General features: G+C 36.6%; 1 protein-coding gene across 1 annotated transcript in view; it reads left to right on the forward strand.

Moving 5' to 3' along the window:
* The first annotated feature begins 255 nt into the window (after positions 1 to 255).
* The window catches only part of LOC102436473 (probable maltase-glucoamylase 2), a 93289-nt gene continuing 74503 nt past the window's right edge, over positions 256 to 19041 (forward strand). The window contains 13 exon segments of the mRNA XM_023758888.1: positions 256 to 361; positions 2126 to 2205; positions 7312 to 7435; positions 7934 to 8043; positions 8361 to 8515; positions 9363 to 9534; positions 10876 to 10975; positions 11697 to 11809; positions 12309 to 12434; positions 14854 to 14985; positions 15080 to 15178; positions 17583 to 17696; positions 18597 to 18678. Of these exon segments, the coding sequence (XP_023614656.1) occupies positions 256 to 361; positions 2126 to 2205; positions 7312 to 7435; positions 7934 to 8043; positions 8361 to 8515; positions 9363 to 9534; positions 10876 to 10975; positions 11697 to 11809; positions 12309 to 12434; positions 14854 to 14985; positions 15080 to 15178; positions 17583 to 17696; positions 18597 to 18678 (1513 nt within the window).

Below are 19041 nucleotides of genomic sequence, written 5' to 3' on the forward strand. Positions count from 1 at the left end.
GATGTATTTTTTCCTTGGGCAATACTCAATCCCTCTGCAGGCAAAAAGGGCAAGAGCTGTAGTAGTGTTGGATGCATAGATTAGACTTAGATGACACTGTGATGAAAAAAATATTCTCTAGATTATGTAAAGAGAAATGCCAATAATCTAGTCATCTCATAAGGGAGTTCCCATTCTAATCATAATGCCTAGCTATTCTTTTGGATTGATGGGACTTTATGGTTTGCTTAAATCCTGTTATCTGTGTCCATCTAGATGGCGAGGAAGCTCGGTGTGTTGGAAATCTTTCTGTTCATCTGCTTCCTAATTGTATTGGCCGCAGATATCTTCTTGCTGTTTCTGGTGCTTGAGGTTACTCCAGGTAAGGGGGATACTCATGGCTGCTGAGTTGGAAGGAAGTCCCTTCAGAATGCCAAAAAAATCATCTTACTCCTTCACTCCTTGGCATGCCACACACTGCATTATGTATAACTCACATTCATAGCTAATTTAGGTCAATCTCCAAAAGCTGTGTTCTTTTTCTGCAATTAAATCTTAAATGCTCATGATATTTAAGGCCTCAAAAGTATCATTTGAAACAAATTTAACAAGATGCACAATTAGGCCCATCAAATACTTGTTTTTCAACCTAGAGTCATGAGGTAATAGGGCTTTCAAGGAGAAAGAACACTTGAGGTAACTGTGCCCAATCCCATTACATTATGGCAAAGGGCATTAGGTTACAGAGAAGGGGAGGGCTGATACACTTGGCTTACATATATCAATTACAATTAGCCTCCAGTCCATATTCTGACTGGAATAGCTATGATTTCTTCGTAGATATCTTTGAAACTGTTTTCTCTGTCACACAGAAGCATCAAACAGAATGCTTTCTCCTTTAATCACACATTATACTCTAAATAAGAAAAAAAGTGTCATACAAAAATCTATTCTCAATTAGGTTTATTCTGCTTGATAACGCTTACTTTATAATTGTAGATTAAACACGTGGTAAAAAGAAATTATACTGATAGAAGAACTTTACTGACTCAATCTCTTCAACACTCTCCACAGTAAATTGACACTTTCTAGAAACAACTATGACTTTGAAAGATGATTTGAAAACCATTGATAAAAACTGTTTTTGACCTATTACTGCTTTTTCCCTATCAATATTTTTGGATCACAAGTCCCATGAGATTACTGTCCAGTGTATATGAATAAGTAGTTTCTTTTATTTAACATAAAATTAGATCTTTGCATCTGCATTCATTCTGAACCACACTCTAATTCATGCAGAATGCTTCAAATTTTAAATGTTTTACATAGTGGGCTTGCCCTGATGTGTTTTTCCAAGAAGTTTCCATGAGTTGAAAAGGAGTTTTCATTTCTTTTCTTTTTTTGTGTGTGTGTGGTAAGAACACTTAAAGTGAAATTTACCCTCTTAACAGTTTTTTCAGTGTATAATACAGCATTGTTATCTATAGGCACAATTTTGTACATCAGATCGGTAGAATTTATTCAGAAAGCCCTTTCACTCTGTTAATTGTGTTTTTGTTGTTGTTGCTGCTGTCTTTGTACGCAGAATCTTTTAGTTTGTTTTAGTGTCATTGTCAGGAATTGGATGGTAGTGATTCGTTGCACAATTGTGTAAAATACCAAAAACAACATTGAGTTGTACACTTTAAAAGGGTGAATTTTATGGTATGTGAATTGCATCTCAATAAAAGCCAATGAAACAGAAAGCAAAATGATCCCGGTGAACTTGTGTTAAAGAACCAATATTTTCTCTCTGAGTAGCTTCTATGAGAATATCAAAATACTTGTCAGTACTATACCTTTTCCAAATGAGGATGGGGCAGGAACATAATTTACATGTATGGAAGATAAATAAATACAAATATAGAATAAATATAAAATATATATTCTTTTGGTATTTTTAAATAAAAAAATCTGTATAAGTCCATTCTTTTAATATATTTTAAAAGCAACTGTATTTAACACTTGGGAAATGTATACAAATGTAGATTGCAGCTACTAGTGTTCATTGACTGGAGAATAGGCTGAAAGTCTGACACTGCTTCATTCCTGGAACCGTGATTATGCACATACAGAATTTTAACTTTGTTCTTTAATTTTTATGCAGATGCTCCATTTAGTCCACGGTGCCCTGAGATCCCTGAATCACATAGGATAGACTGTGCGCCTGGCGAGATGGTGTCAAAGGTCAGAGGAATGGGCGACCTGCCATTGATTTGCTGGGTTTTATTGAAAAGAAATGAGTGTGTGAAGTGGGGAGAGAGTGGTGGTGGAGTAGGTTATGGAACTCTGACTTGTTTGGTGTTACTATTTCTTTCTTGTCTTATTGAAATAACACTAAAGAAGTGAGGGAAGTAGGATAGGGTAACAGTAAGAGGAGTAGGAAATGATAGGAGTGTTGGCCCACAGGGTTTGAAATCCAGAGTGGAGGGTGAGTTCCTAGTGGAGGGTTATTCCCAGGGCAGCCACAGAAAGGTTGTTCTAGGGCTAGACCATGTATCCCTTGAGAAGAGAACCCATCAAGCAGATATGAATGACTGAGTCGCTTGGTGAATTCAGGTGACTTGTTACAACAAGAGTCTTCTGGAATCGTATTATTGGCAAGAGAGCCCGATGAACCTGTGCGAAAGAACCAACATTTTCTCTCTGAGTGGCTTCTACAAGAATTTCAACTATTTGAACCCTGCTAGTTTTGATGAAAAACTGTACAATAAAGTACACTTACATTTTATTGCTTTACTTCATATTTTATATTCTATATCCCATAATATCCTATCGGGATGTTAATAAGTACTACATTAAATTTTAGGTTAAAATTAGGCAATATTGACATTTCAATAATTTTGAATCATCCCATTTTAAAAACATAAAAGTCTTTCCATTTTAACTCTTGTTTTTCTTAATATGTATTGTATTACATAAGCATTATGAAGTTTTTTTTCTAGATTTTTCATATGCATAGTTTCTATTGTAAATACAATCCATTGTATTTTCTAAGTGGCGCTAATCTGTGTTATTGTAATGACATTGAAAATGGAAAAAAGAGTGCCCGGCTGTGTGTCTCAGTAGTTGAGCATAGACCTATGAACCAGGAGATCATGGTTCAATTCCTGGTCAGGGCACATGCCTGGGGTTGCAGGCTCGATCTCCAGTAGGGGGCACACAAGAGGCAGCCGATCAATAATTCTCTCTCATCATTGGTGTTTCTATCTCTCCCTCTCCCTTTGCCTCTGAAATAAAGAAAAGTATATATTTAAAAGAGAATAGAAAAAGAAGAAAATATACAGAGTAGGGTACAAAAGTAGATTTATAGTTGTTCTTATGGAAAATAACAATAATTAGTAAATAATAATACAAATGAGCTCTGTTTCCTGTATTCACAGCTGTAAATCTACCTTTGCTCCACACTGTATATCTCTTAAACATCTGACCTTTGGTTTCTGTGGTACTGGTAATGGCTTAAAACTGAAATAAGGATGTTAGGGCAGACTGCATGTACAAAAATTTGTGTTTACCTAAATGTAGCAGATTTCTTGTTTTATTGATTTTTGTAGAGGTCTGTGGACTTTGGAACAATTTATGGCAATAAAACTAACCTTTTGGACTTTATAGACCTCAGTTTCAGAGGCAGCAGAAGTGCTTACTGTCTGCCTCAGACTTAGGAAAATCAGTTATCCAGTGGTTACCAGCACCCAAAACTCTTTTCCACTGACCCCCTCCAGCCTTCTGATATCTGAAGAGGATGGGGCAGGAACATAATTTACATGTATGGAGAATAAATGAATACATTAAAGAAGATTTTATAGTTATAATGTAATTGCTTTGCTTATAATAAGCATGGTGAACATTGATGTAAGATATATTCTTGTGATTTTTCAGAGCAATTATATCAGATGTCAGCATCTAAAATACTTGTCAGTACTATACCTTTTCCAAATGAGTAGTATTATGACATATTCTTTTGTTTTTTTTAAATCATGAAATCTATAAATATATTCTTTTAATAAGAAATATTCAGATATTATAGTGATGTACAGAATAAAAGGGAAAGTCCTACTCATTTTAAGCTTCCTCTCTACCTCCAAATGCTCTCCCCAGAATCAATCAATAGTTTGGTGTGTATTTTTCTCTTGGTCTTTCTGTGCTTTTGCATATATTTTGCACATATATTTATGTATTTTTTTGTTTTGTTTTAACACAGATTTAATTATACTGTGTATATTATTATACAATTTGCTTTTTAAATTTAGGTCATTTAAATTTATCACATTATTATATTTTAAAAATGGTTTGCTTCTGTTGAGATGGTCATATGATCTTTTTATTTTCTTTTGTCAATGTTGCTTAATTGATTTTGAACCATTCCAGCTTTCTCTTGATAATCCATACTTGGCTAGTATGCATTAAATTTTCAATGCACTAATAAATTAAAATCTAACATCTAATTAAAATTTTATACATCATTATTTTTAAGTGAAATTAGTTCACTATATATTTTTGGTTAATTGTTTATTTGGACTTCCCTTGCCTAGTTTGTTGTCAGAATTATTCTAGTTTAATAAAATGAGTCAGGAAAGTTTCCACCTTTTCCTATGTTCTAAAAATATATTGATATATAATATGAGAATATTCTATTCCCCAGATTATCTGGGCAAGATATCATTTTTTTTTAAGGAAAAATCTTTGACTATTTACAGTTTCCCATGGCTACTGGTCCTTCTAAGGTTTTCTATTTATTCCCACCTAATTTTCATTATTTAATATTATACTATTTAAAGATTCAAATTACAGTTTCACATTTATTGGCAAATATATATACAAATAGCTGTCCCATAATTCTTCTATTTGTGTTAAAAAGTCATATGTATCTGTTGTTTTTTTTATTTATTTTTTATTTTTTTATTTTTATTTTTTAAAATATATTTTATTGATTTTTTACAGAGAGGAAGGGAGAGAGATAGAGAGCTAGAAACATCGACGAGAGAGAAACATCAATCAGCTGCCTCCTGCACATCTCCCACTGGGGATGTGCCTGCAACCCAGGTACATGCCCCTGACCGGAATCGAACCCGGGACCCCCCAGTCCGCAGGCCGACGCTCTAGCCACTGAGCCAAACCGGTCTCGGCCTGTTGTTTTTTTTAAAAATTGTTTTATTGCTTAAAGTATTACAAAGAGTATTACATATGCCTCCTTTTTTCCCGCCCTTGACAATCCTCTGGCCTCCCCTACCTCCAGTGTCTATGTCCATTGGTTATGCTTATATGCATGCTATTCCCATTTTTGTTTCTAATCATCTTTGTCTCCCTCTCTTTTTGTCAAAGGAGAATTTGGTAAGAAATAATCGTATTTCTTTGATCTTTTCAAAGAGTCGCCTTTAGATTTATTGATCTGCTAAACTAAAAGCAAAACATAACCTGACACTATAGTGGAATTATAGCAGGAACTGATACATATGCCACTGGAATATAATAGAACATCTCAAAATACATACTCATATTCTCATATATGTGCAATTAAACTTAGTTTATAATAAAAGTGGCATTTCAAACCAGTAGGGAAATAAGGTCTATTTAATTAATGGTGGCATCTGTCTCATTTACTATGCTTGCTGACAGCACTGTGTCATGTGACCTTATATAAATACTTGAACAGAGCAGGCACTCATTTCATATGTATTTATGTATTTATTTATTTTTAACATATTTTATTGATTACAAAGAAGGAAAGAGAGATAGACACATCAATGATGAGAGAGAATTGAATCATCTATCGGCTGCCTCCTGCACACCCCCTACTGGGGATCTATCCTGCAACTAGGGCATGTGCCCAAACCAGGAATTAAACCATGATCTCCTGGTTCATAGGTTGATGTTCAACCACTGAGCCACACCAGCCTGGCTCATTTCATTTTTAATCTCTACACTGACTTGGCTTAGAGCACTTCTTTTTCTCCACTTGTGTTTTAGACTATGAATATATTTTCCCTTAGAGTTGATAACATCTATTTTCTATATTTCAAGAATTTCATAACATCTGGTCAGTCATATTGTATGTTTTGCTGTTTTATAGTGAATTTGTATTTTTTTTCTTAATGGCATTTCTATCCCTTTATGTAAGTTTAATTGGGTGAAGAGATGAGTGCTTGTGTTTAGTTCAACACTTTGAATCAGTTTGCCATCTATTAATTTATTATAACAAAACGATTCTTTTTTAAATATATTTTTTATTGATTAAGATATTACATATGTGTCCTTATCCCTACGTTATCCCCTACCCCCCCAGCTCATGCCCTCCCCCCCAACCCCCCACCCCCGTTGTCCGTGTCCATTGCTTAGGCCTATATGCTTGCATATAAGTCCTTTGGTTGATCTCTCCCTCTTACCCCCACCTCCCCTACCTTCCCTCCAAGGCCTGACAGTTCAATCAATGCCTCTCCGTCTCTGGATCAGTCCTTGTTCATCAGTTTATGTTGTTCATTATATTCCACAAATGAGTGAGATCATGTGGTATTTATCCTTCTCTGACTGGCTTATTTCTTATGTAAGTTTATCTGAAAAGACATCTCACCAAAAAAGGGGAATTTAAAAAATGTATAATCAAACCTCTCTGAGAAGCCACATGTGATATTTTTAATGTCACCCTCTGTCCTAGTTCTATCTTAAGTTTCTCTATTTTCCTTTGCTTTACTTTTCTTACCTTTTAGAAAACACGTCTTCATGACGTATCATCAGCCATGTCCGTGACTCTTCCTCCCGAGAAAGCTCAATCCACTTGGTCCTCATCCGGCTCACCTCTGTGCGGACATGGTGTGCCTCCAGCCTCATTTCTCTTACTCGGTGTTCTCAGCATAACGAACTTGTGGCGTCCCTGGGTCTGTCATGCATGGCTGTTTTGTTGTCTTAGAATACTGCTCTATTTTTGACCTGTCTACCCCCTCCTGGTGCATTAGGACTGAGCTTACCTTTTACTTGCCTGGAAGCCCTCCCTACCCCACTGGTAGCCTTTTAGGCTGGGTAAGAGGCCTGGTGTGATCCCTTAGCCCCTGTGAAGAACTGTGTATTCCCAGACAAAAACTGTGCCTTATCTATCTCTACTTTTAGTTCCTTGTCTGGTAGGAAATAAGTACATATTGGATGGCTGGATAAGTGTATAAGTAAAATAATAAATAAATGACTGAAAGTAATTCTGAGCGATCTTAAATCCTTCTTGGAAAAAATGGTTATAAATAAACAGACATATAATACTTTCCTTCCTTCATTTCATATAATGCTAACTCTGTGCCATTGTTACAGGAAAACTGCATTGAGAAATATAAGTGCTGCTGGAAGCCTGTGTCAGACACTAATGTCCCCAGGTGCTTCTTCCCCACGAACTGGGGCTATGAAGTCAATGGAAGCCTTAAATATGAAAGCACAGGTGAGCACTGTGTTCCCCAACAACTCCTTTTTATAGTTGTATAATCCAATACTATTGTTATTTATATCCAAAGCACTTCTTTTTACTTATTTTATTGAATTTATTGGGGTGACATTGGTTAATAAAATAATATAGGTTTCAGGTGTACAATTATATAATACATCATCTGTGTATTGTATGTTCACCATCCCAAGGCAAGTCTCCTTCTGTCACCATTTACCCCTCCTCTTTACCCTTTTCTATCTCCTCCCACCCCCTTTCCCTCTTATAATCACCATACTGTTGTCTATGCCAATGAGGTGTGTTTTTTTGTTGTTGTTTGTTTGTTTTTTGTCTTTGCTTAATCCCTTCACCTTTTCTACCCAGCCCCCAACCCCCTTCCCCTCTGGCAGCTACAACTCTTTGGCCAGATTAGTTAACTGCAAAATAAAGGCTAAACCTCATTCTCTCTCTCTCTCTCTCTCTCTCTCTCTCCTCTTTCTGTCCCCCCAACTTCAGGGTTAACTGCTGGCTTGAAAAAGGTGCTAACCCCGTCTCGGTTTGGAGATGATGTCTCTAATGCCCACTTCACAGCAGAGTATCAGACACCCAGGCGTCTTCGTTTTAAGGTCAGTTTGGTAGTTATCATTGAATATAACTCAGAAGAACGCAGGGCTCAGCTTATTCTCCTTTATGCACTGCATAGAAGTGTGGAAGCAGGTGTACCTCTGTTTCTCTCTGCAGGGACCTCCAGATCTGATGGTCAGGCTCATTTTTATTTGATGGGGGACAAATGATTGGGGGGTTTCTTCTCACAAATCAGGAAACACAGGGTTAAGAATGGGAAGCTATTCTCATTGGGGGCCATGTGGGAGTGAGAATATTTTGTAGCTCTAAAGGGAAGTTTTGTGTTCTGAAGCTGTCCCTTCTGTTTTTCTCCTGACAGATCACTGAAACCAATAACACACGCTATGAAGTCTCCCATGAGCATGTTAAGCTGTTTAATATGACTGCTGGTTCCACCAACCGGAGCTATTACATCGAGGTCATAGAGAAACCCTTCGGCATCAAAATAATGAGGATGAGCAACAAAAAAGTCTTGTGAGCTTTTCAACACTCTTTGCATATCTTTGAATATACAGTTCCAATGTCATTCATTCTGACTTCCTGTGGGCAGGTGATCAGCTCAGTATATTTGGGAAAATGTTTGAATCTCAGAAAAAGTCAAAGCTTTCAGTTAAAATCATTAATGCTGTGAATATGTAATGATGACAGACCAGAAAACAAAAACTAAAATGTGATGTGCTGGTTTGCTGAGTCATATATATACTCTTGGATATGATGAAATAGGGAATTTTTTTATTTTGGATTACCACTCACACTGGAACTCACCTTCATTGTTTAGCATTCCAAATGATGATTTCCTGGGAAACTTACCACCCAGCACCTAATGAGAGCCTAAACTTAAGTCATAAATTGTGCTAGTGGACATATAAGAATTAACATCAGGAAAAGCTGGACTCAAATCCCAGTACCAGTAGGTCACCAGGCTATGTGATATGAGGCCCAGTACCTCACCTCCTCAGTCTGTTTCCTTGTCCATAGAAAGGGAATCAAACCATCTGCTGTTGCTACATGTACTGAGGCCATGTTTATAAAGCACCCAGTGGAGCGCATACATGAAGTAGATGCACAGAAAATGTAAGGTCAGGTCTGCCCATCCCGCAATCATCCCACTTGAGTTTTTGGTATCAAATCTCCAGTGCTGTGCTCCTCTGGAATTAAAGAATCAGAGACACCCTAGAAAGGCCTTCTCCAAAAGCATGAAAGTGGATGGTAAGACCTGAAGCAACTGTTCTCGAAGTGTACAGGGCAGGGAGCAGACCGTTTCCTGGCAGAGAGAGCTGCTTGCTGGTTTGGTGACTCTCGCTCTTCCGCCCTGGCCCAGGTTGGACACGAGCATTGGGCCCCTCCTGTTCGCCAATCAGTACCTGCAGCTGTCCTTCCTGCTGCCCAGCGCCAACGTGTATGGGCTGGGAGAACACGTGCACCAGCAGTACCGCCGCGACATGGGCTGGAAGACCTGGCCCATCTTCACCCGGGATGCCACCCCCACCAAGGTGAGGGCCCCTTTCTCCTGATTTCTCACAGTGAGGGATACCTTCTCTGCTTTTCAGAAAGTAACCTACAGAGGGAGGAAAACTGTAAAGTAACCTACAGAGTTCGCCTATTTACTATTTTGCCCAATTTATGTTGGAGAGTATGTACTTGTTCTTGAGATTTGTAAACTCACAATACTAACATATCAATTTTCCAAAACAGTTCACTTTATAAATATATGTAATTTAATGACAATATTATAGCCAGTCTGCTTCCCTCCTTCCTTCTTTTCTTCCTTCCTTCCTTTCCTCCACCTCTCCTTCTTTCTTCTTAGCATTTTAAATTTAGTTTGTATTCTAGCCAAGGGCTGATGCCATAACTCTTCCTGGCTATAACTTTAAATCTGGCCTAATTTTGCATAGGTCTGCTAGTCTTCTCTACTTTACACTTCATGCCAATTCTCTTCTCCTCTCCTGGAATTTACTGTAATCAGTACAATTGCCCTATATGCCAAGGACTAATTTTGCAATATCACACAAGGAGTTTCCATAAAGCTTTCCATATGTTACAGTCTCATATATTCTATTCTTATATCCCTTACAATTATTCACATTGTCTCTTTTTATATTAGTGCTCTCATCAGAGCCCTGTGACAGGTTTAATATGTTTTCATTTTTAAAAATTTTAAACTTTATTACTACCTAAGTATTATATGTTAATTGTAGAGAGATCAGAAAATGCAGTTACGCATAAAGAAGACATTCAAAATTTCTCACACTATTGTCATCTTCTGCTATCATTTTATTATGTCATTACAAATAACTTCTAATTTTTAATAAATAACTTGATTGAGGTATAATTATAGACCATAAAATTCACTTGGTTTAAGTGTACAATGCAATGGTTTTAGTACATTCACTGAGTTGTGCTGTCATTAACATAATCTAGTTTTAGAACATTTTCATCACTCCAAAAACTTTTACATTTAATTTCTATTTACATCCTGTCTCAGACCATCACTAATCTTTCTGTCTCTAGAGACTTTACTTCTGTGTACATTTTATAAGGGAATCATGGCCTATTGTCTTTTGTGTCTGTTTCTTTTACTTCGCATAACATTTATGAGACTTACTCATGTTATAGTATGTGTTAGCATTTCACTTCTTATTGCATAGAGTATCCCATTGTGTGGAAATATCATAAACACACGTTGATGTTACCATTTTAATACCTTTTGGATACAATACTAACTACAACATATGTTGACCAAGTACATGTTGTGCATGGCTTTTGATTATATTTTGGGGTGAATAAAAACATTTTACATATGTACTATTATTTCTTTTCATGTTTGTTGGCAGGGCATGATTAACTTGTATGGAGCTCACACGTTCTTCTTGTGCCTTGAAGACACCAGTGGCTCCTCTTTTGGGGTCTTTCTGATGAACAGTAATGCTATGGGTAGGAAACATCATTTTACCTTGGCAGGAATATGTATGGGGATGCCGCTTTTATAAAAATGACTCGTATGGTGAGATCACAGTTTAACAGGAGGCATATTGGACCTACTATGCTTCATCAGAAACTGGAAACAGAAAGCAGTTTAACCTGTCTACAAATCCAGTTCATGCTGAAAGCTATTTTTATTGAAAACTGCCTCAGAGGTCTCTTTTTGTATAATGTTTCCCATAATATTTTATAGATGATAGGATTCACTGATAGACCCACTCCAAAGACACCTGTAGGTTTCAACATGTAAACATACTGTCCATCTGTAGCTGTTTCTCACAGCCCACCCTTTCCCCACTCCAGAATCTCCCTCCTCCAGCTTCTGGATGAGGGTTTATTTTTATTTTTAATTGTAGGTAAAATGATCTAATAAGGTTGTAAACGTTTTTCTTTTCTCTGAAATTAGTAGCAAATCCCAGAAATTTGTATTTTTATATAGCCAGATTAAAATAGAATTTATTTTTCATTCTCCTAAAAAAACCAATTAATTCCTCATGGTTGTTGTACTCATTTAATATTTGATAAGCTTCAGCAATCATGTAAAGGAACAGGTGTGATTTTCATCTCTTTCAAAATGAGACAGACTGTTTTCGGTAGCTCACATATTTAAATTCTGCAGAAGAATATATTTTCAACCATGAAATTGTAATGGCTCTTATTTTAATACTTGCAGAGGTCACCCTTCAGCCGGCTCCTGCAATCACTTACCGCACCATCGGGGGCATTTTTGACTTTTATGTGTTCCTGGGAGACACTCCAGAAGAAGTGGTTCAGGAATACCTGGAGGTATGGCTTTGTAGTTAGATAGTCTTTATTGCTGCTATCGCATACACTCATTGTAAATTAGCCTGGGAAAAATAAAACTTGTGGGCAAACTATGGATCACATATGTTGGGATTGTGAGTCTTCCATTCATCGTATGTTTATTCTGATGCACATTTATTGAGTGCCTTCTGTGTGCTAAGAGGCACCGTGCAAGGCTTGAGAAATGTAAAAATAAGTCATTTAGTGAGGTTTTAAACAGATGCTGTGCTGTTTTCAAGGAACTCATGGTCCAACCATGCATGATCAGTCATCCCGAAGACCTGAGGCTACAAATCAGTAAAGTTCATTCATGCAGTAAATAAAAATTTAGTGAAAATAAATTATGTACAAGGAATTGGCTCTGATATTTTAGATCTGAGAACTTAACAGATAATGAAATGGAAACAAAGTTGTCTGTATTGGACATGTTGCTACAAACAGTGTTTATTCTAAATGCTTGGACACTTCTTTATTTTTCTAGCTCGTTGGACGGCCATTCCTGCCTTCCTACTGGAATCTTGGTTTCCAGCTTAGTCGCAGGAATTATAATAACATCGAGGGATTGAAAGAGGTTGTAGACCGAACTCGTAAAGCTAGGATCCCATATGTAAGTTGGAACTTATCTTATCATGAACAAGATGCCATTTTCTATCTTTTATTTTTTGTACCTAATATACTAGGAAAATACAGATAGATAAATTGGTAGATGGATGGATAGATGATAGATAGACCTACTGTCATAAATTTGCAAACTAAATTACTTACGTCATCATGGGAAGAGCACAGCTATGAAGTCAGAAGGATATGATTTTGAATTTTAGCTTTTCCTCTTTCTAGCTCTATGCAATGTTGGGCTAGTTAATTACCACCTCTGTGTTTTAGTTACCTTCTTTATAAAATGAAAACCTAAGACTTACTCTGGTGGGCTGGTTGTGAAGAATGCCTAAAACTGTGCATGTAAAGCATGTAACACAAAGGATGGACTCCATCAAAGTTAGTTGCTATTTCATAAGAGAAAGCAACACCTGGGTGACATGGTTAACAAGTGCTGATTATTATAATGGTGAATCACAGCAAGTTTCACATAGTGACCTTGGATATTCTTTCTAGATCTAACATCCTCATTTTGAAAGCTCTGTGGTTGTAAAGTATTTATGATGACCAATGTCCACTAGTAAATAAAAAGATCATTATTAAGTATATAATATTTGAAAAGTTTCTCCCTGGAGATGTATAACATGTAGTTAATGAGGTTATCAAAACAATTTATTTTGGGCTCAATCTTTGGAACTGTGATATAAACATATATTTGATTAATACCTGAAGGAAGATATTATGGGTGGAAATGACTTTGGCCTGATCTCAGAAGCTTTCAGTCTCCTCTCAGAGGAGCAATGAGGGCAGGCAATGAGATGAATTTTTCTTGTGAGAAAACCTGGTCATTGTGTGGTTTTGTTGTTAAGGGGACATGATTATTATGTATTTAGTTTTATTTATCCGATATCTGCTATCAACACACAATTCCAGGAGGAACCAGGCCAAATCTTGCCACATCATTATTTTACAAAATGCTTTCACATTCATGGTTGACCCTCACTTATTGGTATTTTGCAAATGAGGAAATGCAGACATTGCAATGTTAATCACTTTCCTGAGGTCACTCCAGCTAGCTCAATGACAGGCCCAGGATTCAAAAGTGGTTCTTTTTTTTTTTTTAAGTTAAGGTTTTGTTTTTTGTTTTAAATATATTTTATTGATTTTTTACAGAGAAGAAGGGAGAGGGATAGAGAGTTAGAAAGATCGCTCAGCTATCTCCTGCATGCCCCCTGGCTACATGTGGTATTGGTTTCAATCTCCCCCAGGCCTCTGAAGGGAAAACCCTTTTGAGGTCTTGCTGGTTCCTAAACAAAGGAGCTTTTCTTTCATGGATCAGATCTTTCCCACCAGGTAACGGTGGAGGACACCTGGGTCCTAAAATGACTGCCCAGTGTTAGAACAGATGGTGCTGCATTGGCTATAGGCCACAAGCCACATTTTCCTTCAGTCCTTAGCCTCTGACATACGACCGACCAACCGCAGGATGAACAATTATTTAGAAGACCTTCAGATGTCTTTGAAGTATGTGGCAATTGGAACAAAAGAGCATTTGCAGTCAAAGAGTCTATCACCAAAGCCCCAATTAACCCCCCACCTACTCCTGCATTTGACTTTGGGAAATGTCACTTAGCTCCTATACATTTCAATCTCCCACTAAAAATTATAACATCGGCTTCTCACAGGTTGGTATGCAAACACAAAAATAATGTGTGTATGAGAGTTTGGTTAGTTAAAGCTCTGTCCCTTTGTCATTTATCTTTGTTAATTAGTACGCTAGATGTTTTATAAGACAAGCAGGCTATTTTCTCCTCTTGTGATATGTTTTAACTTGATGTCTAGGGTCCAAGTTAGTACATGGTAATAACATTACTCATGGGCTCATTCAAACAAATATTTAAAGAGCACCTGTTTTACTTCAAGCATCTAAGCTCTTAAATTACAGGGATGAACAAGACACAGTCCTTACCTTCAAGTTCCTCCCAATACTTTATGACAGGCATCTATCAAGGCAAAGAGATACAACTACAACCTAAGAGTGTCTGACTCTTTCAAAAAGGGCTTATTTACTCCTAAGAAGTAGCCAAGTCCTGGAAGTTCCAGGATCATTAAGAAATATGGCTTGCCCTAGCTGGTATGGCTCAGTGGATAGAACATTGGCCTTCAGACTGAAGGGTCCAGGTTTGATTCCAGTCAAGGGCACATGCCTAGGTTGTGGGCTTCATCCCTATAGGGGGCATGCAGGAAGCAGCCAATCAATGATTCTCTCTCATCATTGATGTTTCTATCTCTTGCTCCCTCTCCTTCCTCTCTGAAATCAATAAAAATATATTTAAAAAAAAGAAAAATGGCTTCAGTTTTAATGATGAAGAACCAGAGTTATCAGCATGGTGATATTGCCTCGGTTCTAATTGGCCAGCACTGTCTTCCAGGATGTTCAGTACTCGGATATAGACTACATGGATGGAAAGAAGGACTTCACTATTGATGAAAAGGCTTTCCCTGGTCTCTCAGATTTTGCCAAGAACTTACACGAACATGGACAGAAATATGTAATTATTATGGTATGTTCAAACACTTATTCCATGGCCTACTATCCCATTTAAAGTGCAAAAGACATTTATAAAAATAATATTTATTATCATATTTATTTACTAGAATCCTGGCATCTTACATGATTCTGAATACCAGCCCTATAAGAATGGAAGAAAAAAGAGAGTATGGATCTTGGGGAATAAAGGCTTTGTCACTGGACAGGTAATTTCTCAAAAAAAATAAATAAATCAGAGTATATTACAGTTATTTGGGGGAAGTTTGTGCTTTTGGTATGACAATGAGTAGAAGGCAATTTACAGTATTATTACTGTTTTCTTGGCTTTAGAGTTTCTGTTATTATTTTTAAAACAGTAGATATAATAGTAGAATGATTAAAATTCTTAAGAAATTGTTTTTTAGCTGAAATATATTTGACATATAACGTTGTATAAATTTAAGGTGTAGAGCATATTGATTTGATAATTTGATTATTACAATATGATTACCATTGTAGTGATGGCACCTCTATCACATTACATATTTTGATTTCTTTTTTGTGGCAGAATAATTAAGATCTAGTCTTTAGAAAGCTAATCCTGACCCTCTAATAATACAGATAGTTGAAAAACAATATATTATTAGAAGAAAGTTAATTTATTCTTAAAGTTTATATCCCCAGACAATAAATTCAACTATGGTAATGAGCAAGATGCTCATAGGCTAATGTGAAACCTACCTCAGCTAATATACTTTTAATTTTCATGAGACTTATAGATAGAGCCCAGCCTTTATCCTAAGGTAGCAATTTCAGGCATTTGAGTAAGCTGCTTAGGAACCTATTTTCAGGGCAGCTGAGCTTTCAAGAGTATTTTAAATTAAATTTTGCAGTCAAACTTCTCTTCTAATTATGTGTGGGGTCAGCCCTAGATGATTGGATGATGGAAGATTTATTAAAACTGGTACTTCATCTAAAAGTTCACGTGGCCTCATTTCTTGTTGCTCCCAGGCAATTAACTTTGCAAAACTTACCATTTTAGGGTTATCAATGAACCCTTACCTAACTTCTCACTTAATTCCCATCATTGACTTTGTCTACGATACTTTTTTCTATTTACTTTCTTTTTCATTAATTCTAACTTTTCATGAAACAGTAGTTTCCTTCCTTCTCCAAACCAATTCTTTGCTTTTGCTGTTTTGTTTGATGTGAATTTCTAATATATCAGATAGAGCGATATTCATATATAAGTACAAAATCAGGGGCCATGGTCACATAAAAAATTGTTTTGTTTACCAGAAAAGATTATCCAGACTTATGAGTCATTTCAATAGTATTCATATTTGAGATGTATGTAATTAGGAATTTGCATATAACCACAAAAATTTTATTAGATAGTTACCTCCATTGACCAATAAATAACAGAAATCATTTGATCTAAGATGTTGGCAGAGGTAATAGTGCTGGAGGTAGTGTGGGTTAGTTATAAAGGAATTTGGTTAGAATGAATGTTCCTGGGCTTGCTCTAGGGACAATGTCACTGTAGGTGATTCCTTTGCCACACCATCTTTTCCCTGAGTTTCAAAGTTACTTCTGATTATTATATGGTGACCCATCACCTAAAACAAAGAACCAAGACATAGATAGCTATTCATTATACTGCCTGAGCATAAAGTTGTTCCTAAATGACAATCTATAAATTTGTTGGGAAAATAAGCAAGAATGTATGTACAAAACTTTGAGTCTTGTCAATTTAGAATTTTCAGTAAGTTGGCTATGACTATATCTTCGTGCTCTTTGTGGACAATGTTAAAAATAAATCTTTGATAGGAATAGATAAGAAGAGAAGATAGAATAAAATATATTTGACCTGAGTAAAAAGCACAAAATGCATTAAACCCTTTAAACAAGATTGTTTCTATGCCAAAACCAACATATCCTATATAATAAAAGGCCAGAGATCGTAAAGGCGTCACAACCATAACGACTGTTAGACCAGAACCACCACGGCCCCTCGCTGGGCTGGCCCTGCCCCCCAGCAAGCGGTTATGGGCGATCAGGCAGGCAGGTAGAGTGGTTAGGGGCAATCAGGCAGGTAGACAAGTGAGGGGTTAGGAGCCAGTGGTCCTGGATTGCGAGAGGGATGTCCCCCGAGAGGTCCTGGATTGGAGAGGGTGCAGGCCAGACTAAGGGACCCCCCCCCCTGCACGAATTTTGTGCACCAGGCCTCTAGTTATCTATAAATCGCATTATTCAAATCAGGTTTTAGGTGATCTTCAATTAACAACACATTAAACAAAGTCATTCTCTTCTAAAATATCATCTAGTTAAACTTTCCATATTTTAAACATGTCAATTGGCCTGACATATGAAATTTTACTTTTTTTTTTTTTAATTAGAGAAAAGCGACATTTGCTGGCTTCTCATCTCTATAATAAGTTGTTTTTCCTTTTATTTTTTTCTTCCTTTGGTTCCTTGCATCTATTTTAACATTTAGTTTTAGGAGGACAGTCACACATTTTGATTCTAAAATGTAAGCTACATGGGCCTTCTGGTAGAAGAGATAGTAGCCAGCAATAAATGCATGTGTGAATCATCAGATAAACCACCACAATTTTCTTTGTTTTTTAGGGATATCCCGGAAAGATAGTCTTTCCTGCTTATGATAATCCAGCTTGTACTCAATGGTGGACAGAAGAGCTTCAAGAATTTCATAAAACTTTGGAGTTTGATGGAGTGTGGCTTGTAAGTCATTATTCCAGTATAAAACTTACTTTGGAGACAGATATTTCTAATTTTAAGATGAATTTTAACTCTAATCTCTAATAAAATAGTTTACTTGACATAGTGATATTTAAAATCCTTTTACTTAATGTTGAGCTTATAATATACAATAAATTAGATGCCTCAACCCTCTGGATTTTAATTCTCAATCTGCTACCAAATGGTTATTTATTTTTTAAGAAAATATTTTGCTTTCTCATGGACTCAGCTTTTTCCTAAATTAATTGTCTTTTAACTTTAAAAATACTATTTTATTAGAAACTACAGGTGCCATTATTTGTAGCAATGATTTATTAAAATTTAAAGTAAATAATTAAAGAATAATTTAATGGTCCTTCTATTTTTTTAGAGGCTAGCGGGTGGGAAAATTTATTTGCAATTTGAAAAATTACATTTTTGTTAGCAGGATTACACATCACCTATTTGCAAGCTCTTTTAAAGATATGGATTTTATCTCAATTCTATCTTCTTAAGCCCTGCACTGAGTAGAATAACAGAATGGGAAAATTATGAAATAGAATATTACTCTATCTTAGATTCTTTAAAACAATACTGAGGCAATATCAGCAACAATAAAATCTCATAAGGTATGAATTAGCCTTTGAAATAGTATTTCTTAATGAACTAATTGAAATCAAGGTATAAAAGGTTAAATGTACCTGATATAATTTAGAGTTGGAAGGTACTGTAGATACAATATAATTCAAAAGATGAAACAGAAGTCAGAAAATTTAAGATTACCTAAGATTCCAAAATCAATAAGAGACGCCAGCTATCCAGCTTCTAGTTCAGTAAACATTCTTTAACAACTAACTATAAATCAATAACATTTTCCACTTTGTGTATTTCGTGTCTCTGAAGGAAATGGAGGAAGTATCTATTCTCCAAGGTTCTGATCATGGGTGTGAAGATAACAACTGGAACTATCCTCCTTTCACTCCCCGTAAGTTTTCACCTGTTTGTAATGATGTAGGTAGGAGATATTTAAAACAACCTCAGCGAAACTCAGTGTAGCCAGGAGCAAGTTCACTTTCCAATGGTTCTTTTGTTTTGTTTTGACTGTTTTTATTATCTTAGTAGAGGCCCGGTGCACAAAATCCATGCACTGTGGATGGGGGCTGGGGGTCCCTCAGCCCAGCCTGCACCTTCTTGCAGTCCAGGACCCCTCACTCCTTACCACCCTCCTGCTCGCTACTCTTTACCACTCAGCTCTCTGCTCCTTAGCGCTGCCACAGATGCGGGCCTCCACCTCTGGGCTCACCAGCCTTGAGCCTGGCTTCTGGCTAAGAGGCGCTCCCCTTGTGGG

The sequence above is a fragment of the Myotis lucifugus genome, unplaced genomic scaffold (assembly GCF_000147115.1).
Source record: "Myotis lucifugus unplaced genomic scaffold, Myoluc2.0 scaffold_141, whole genome shotgun sequence".
NCBI lineage: Eukaryota > Metazoa > Chordata > Mammalia > Chiroptera > Vespertilionidae > Myotis > Myotis lucifugus.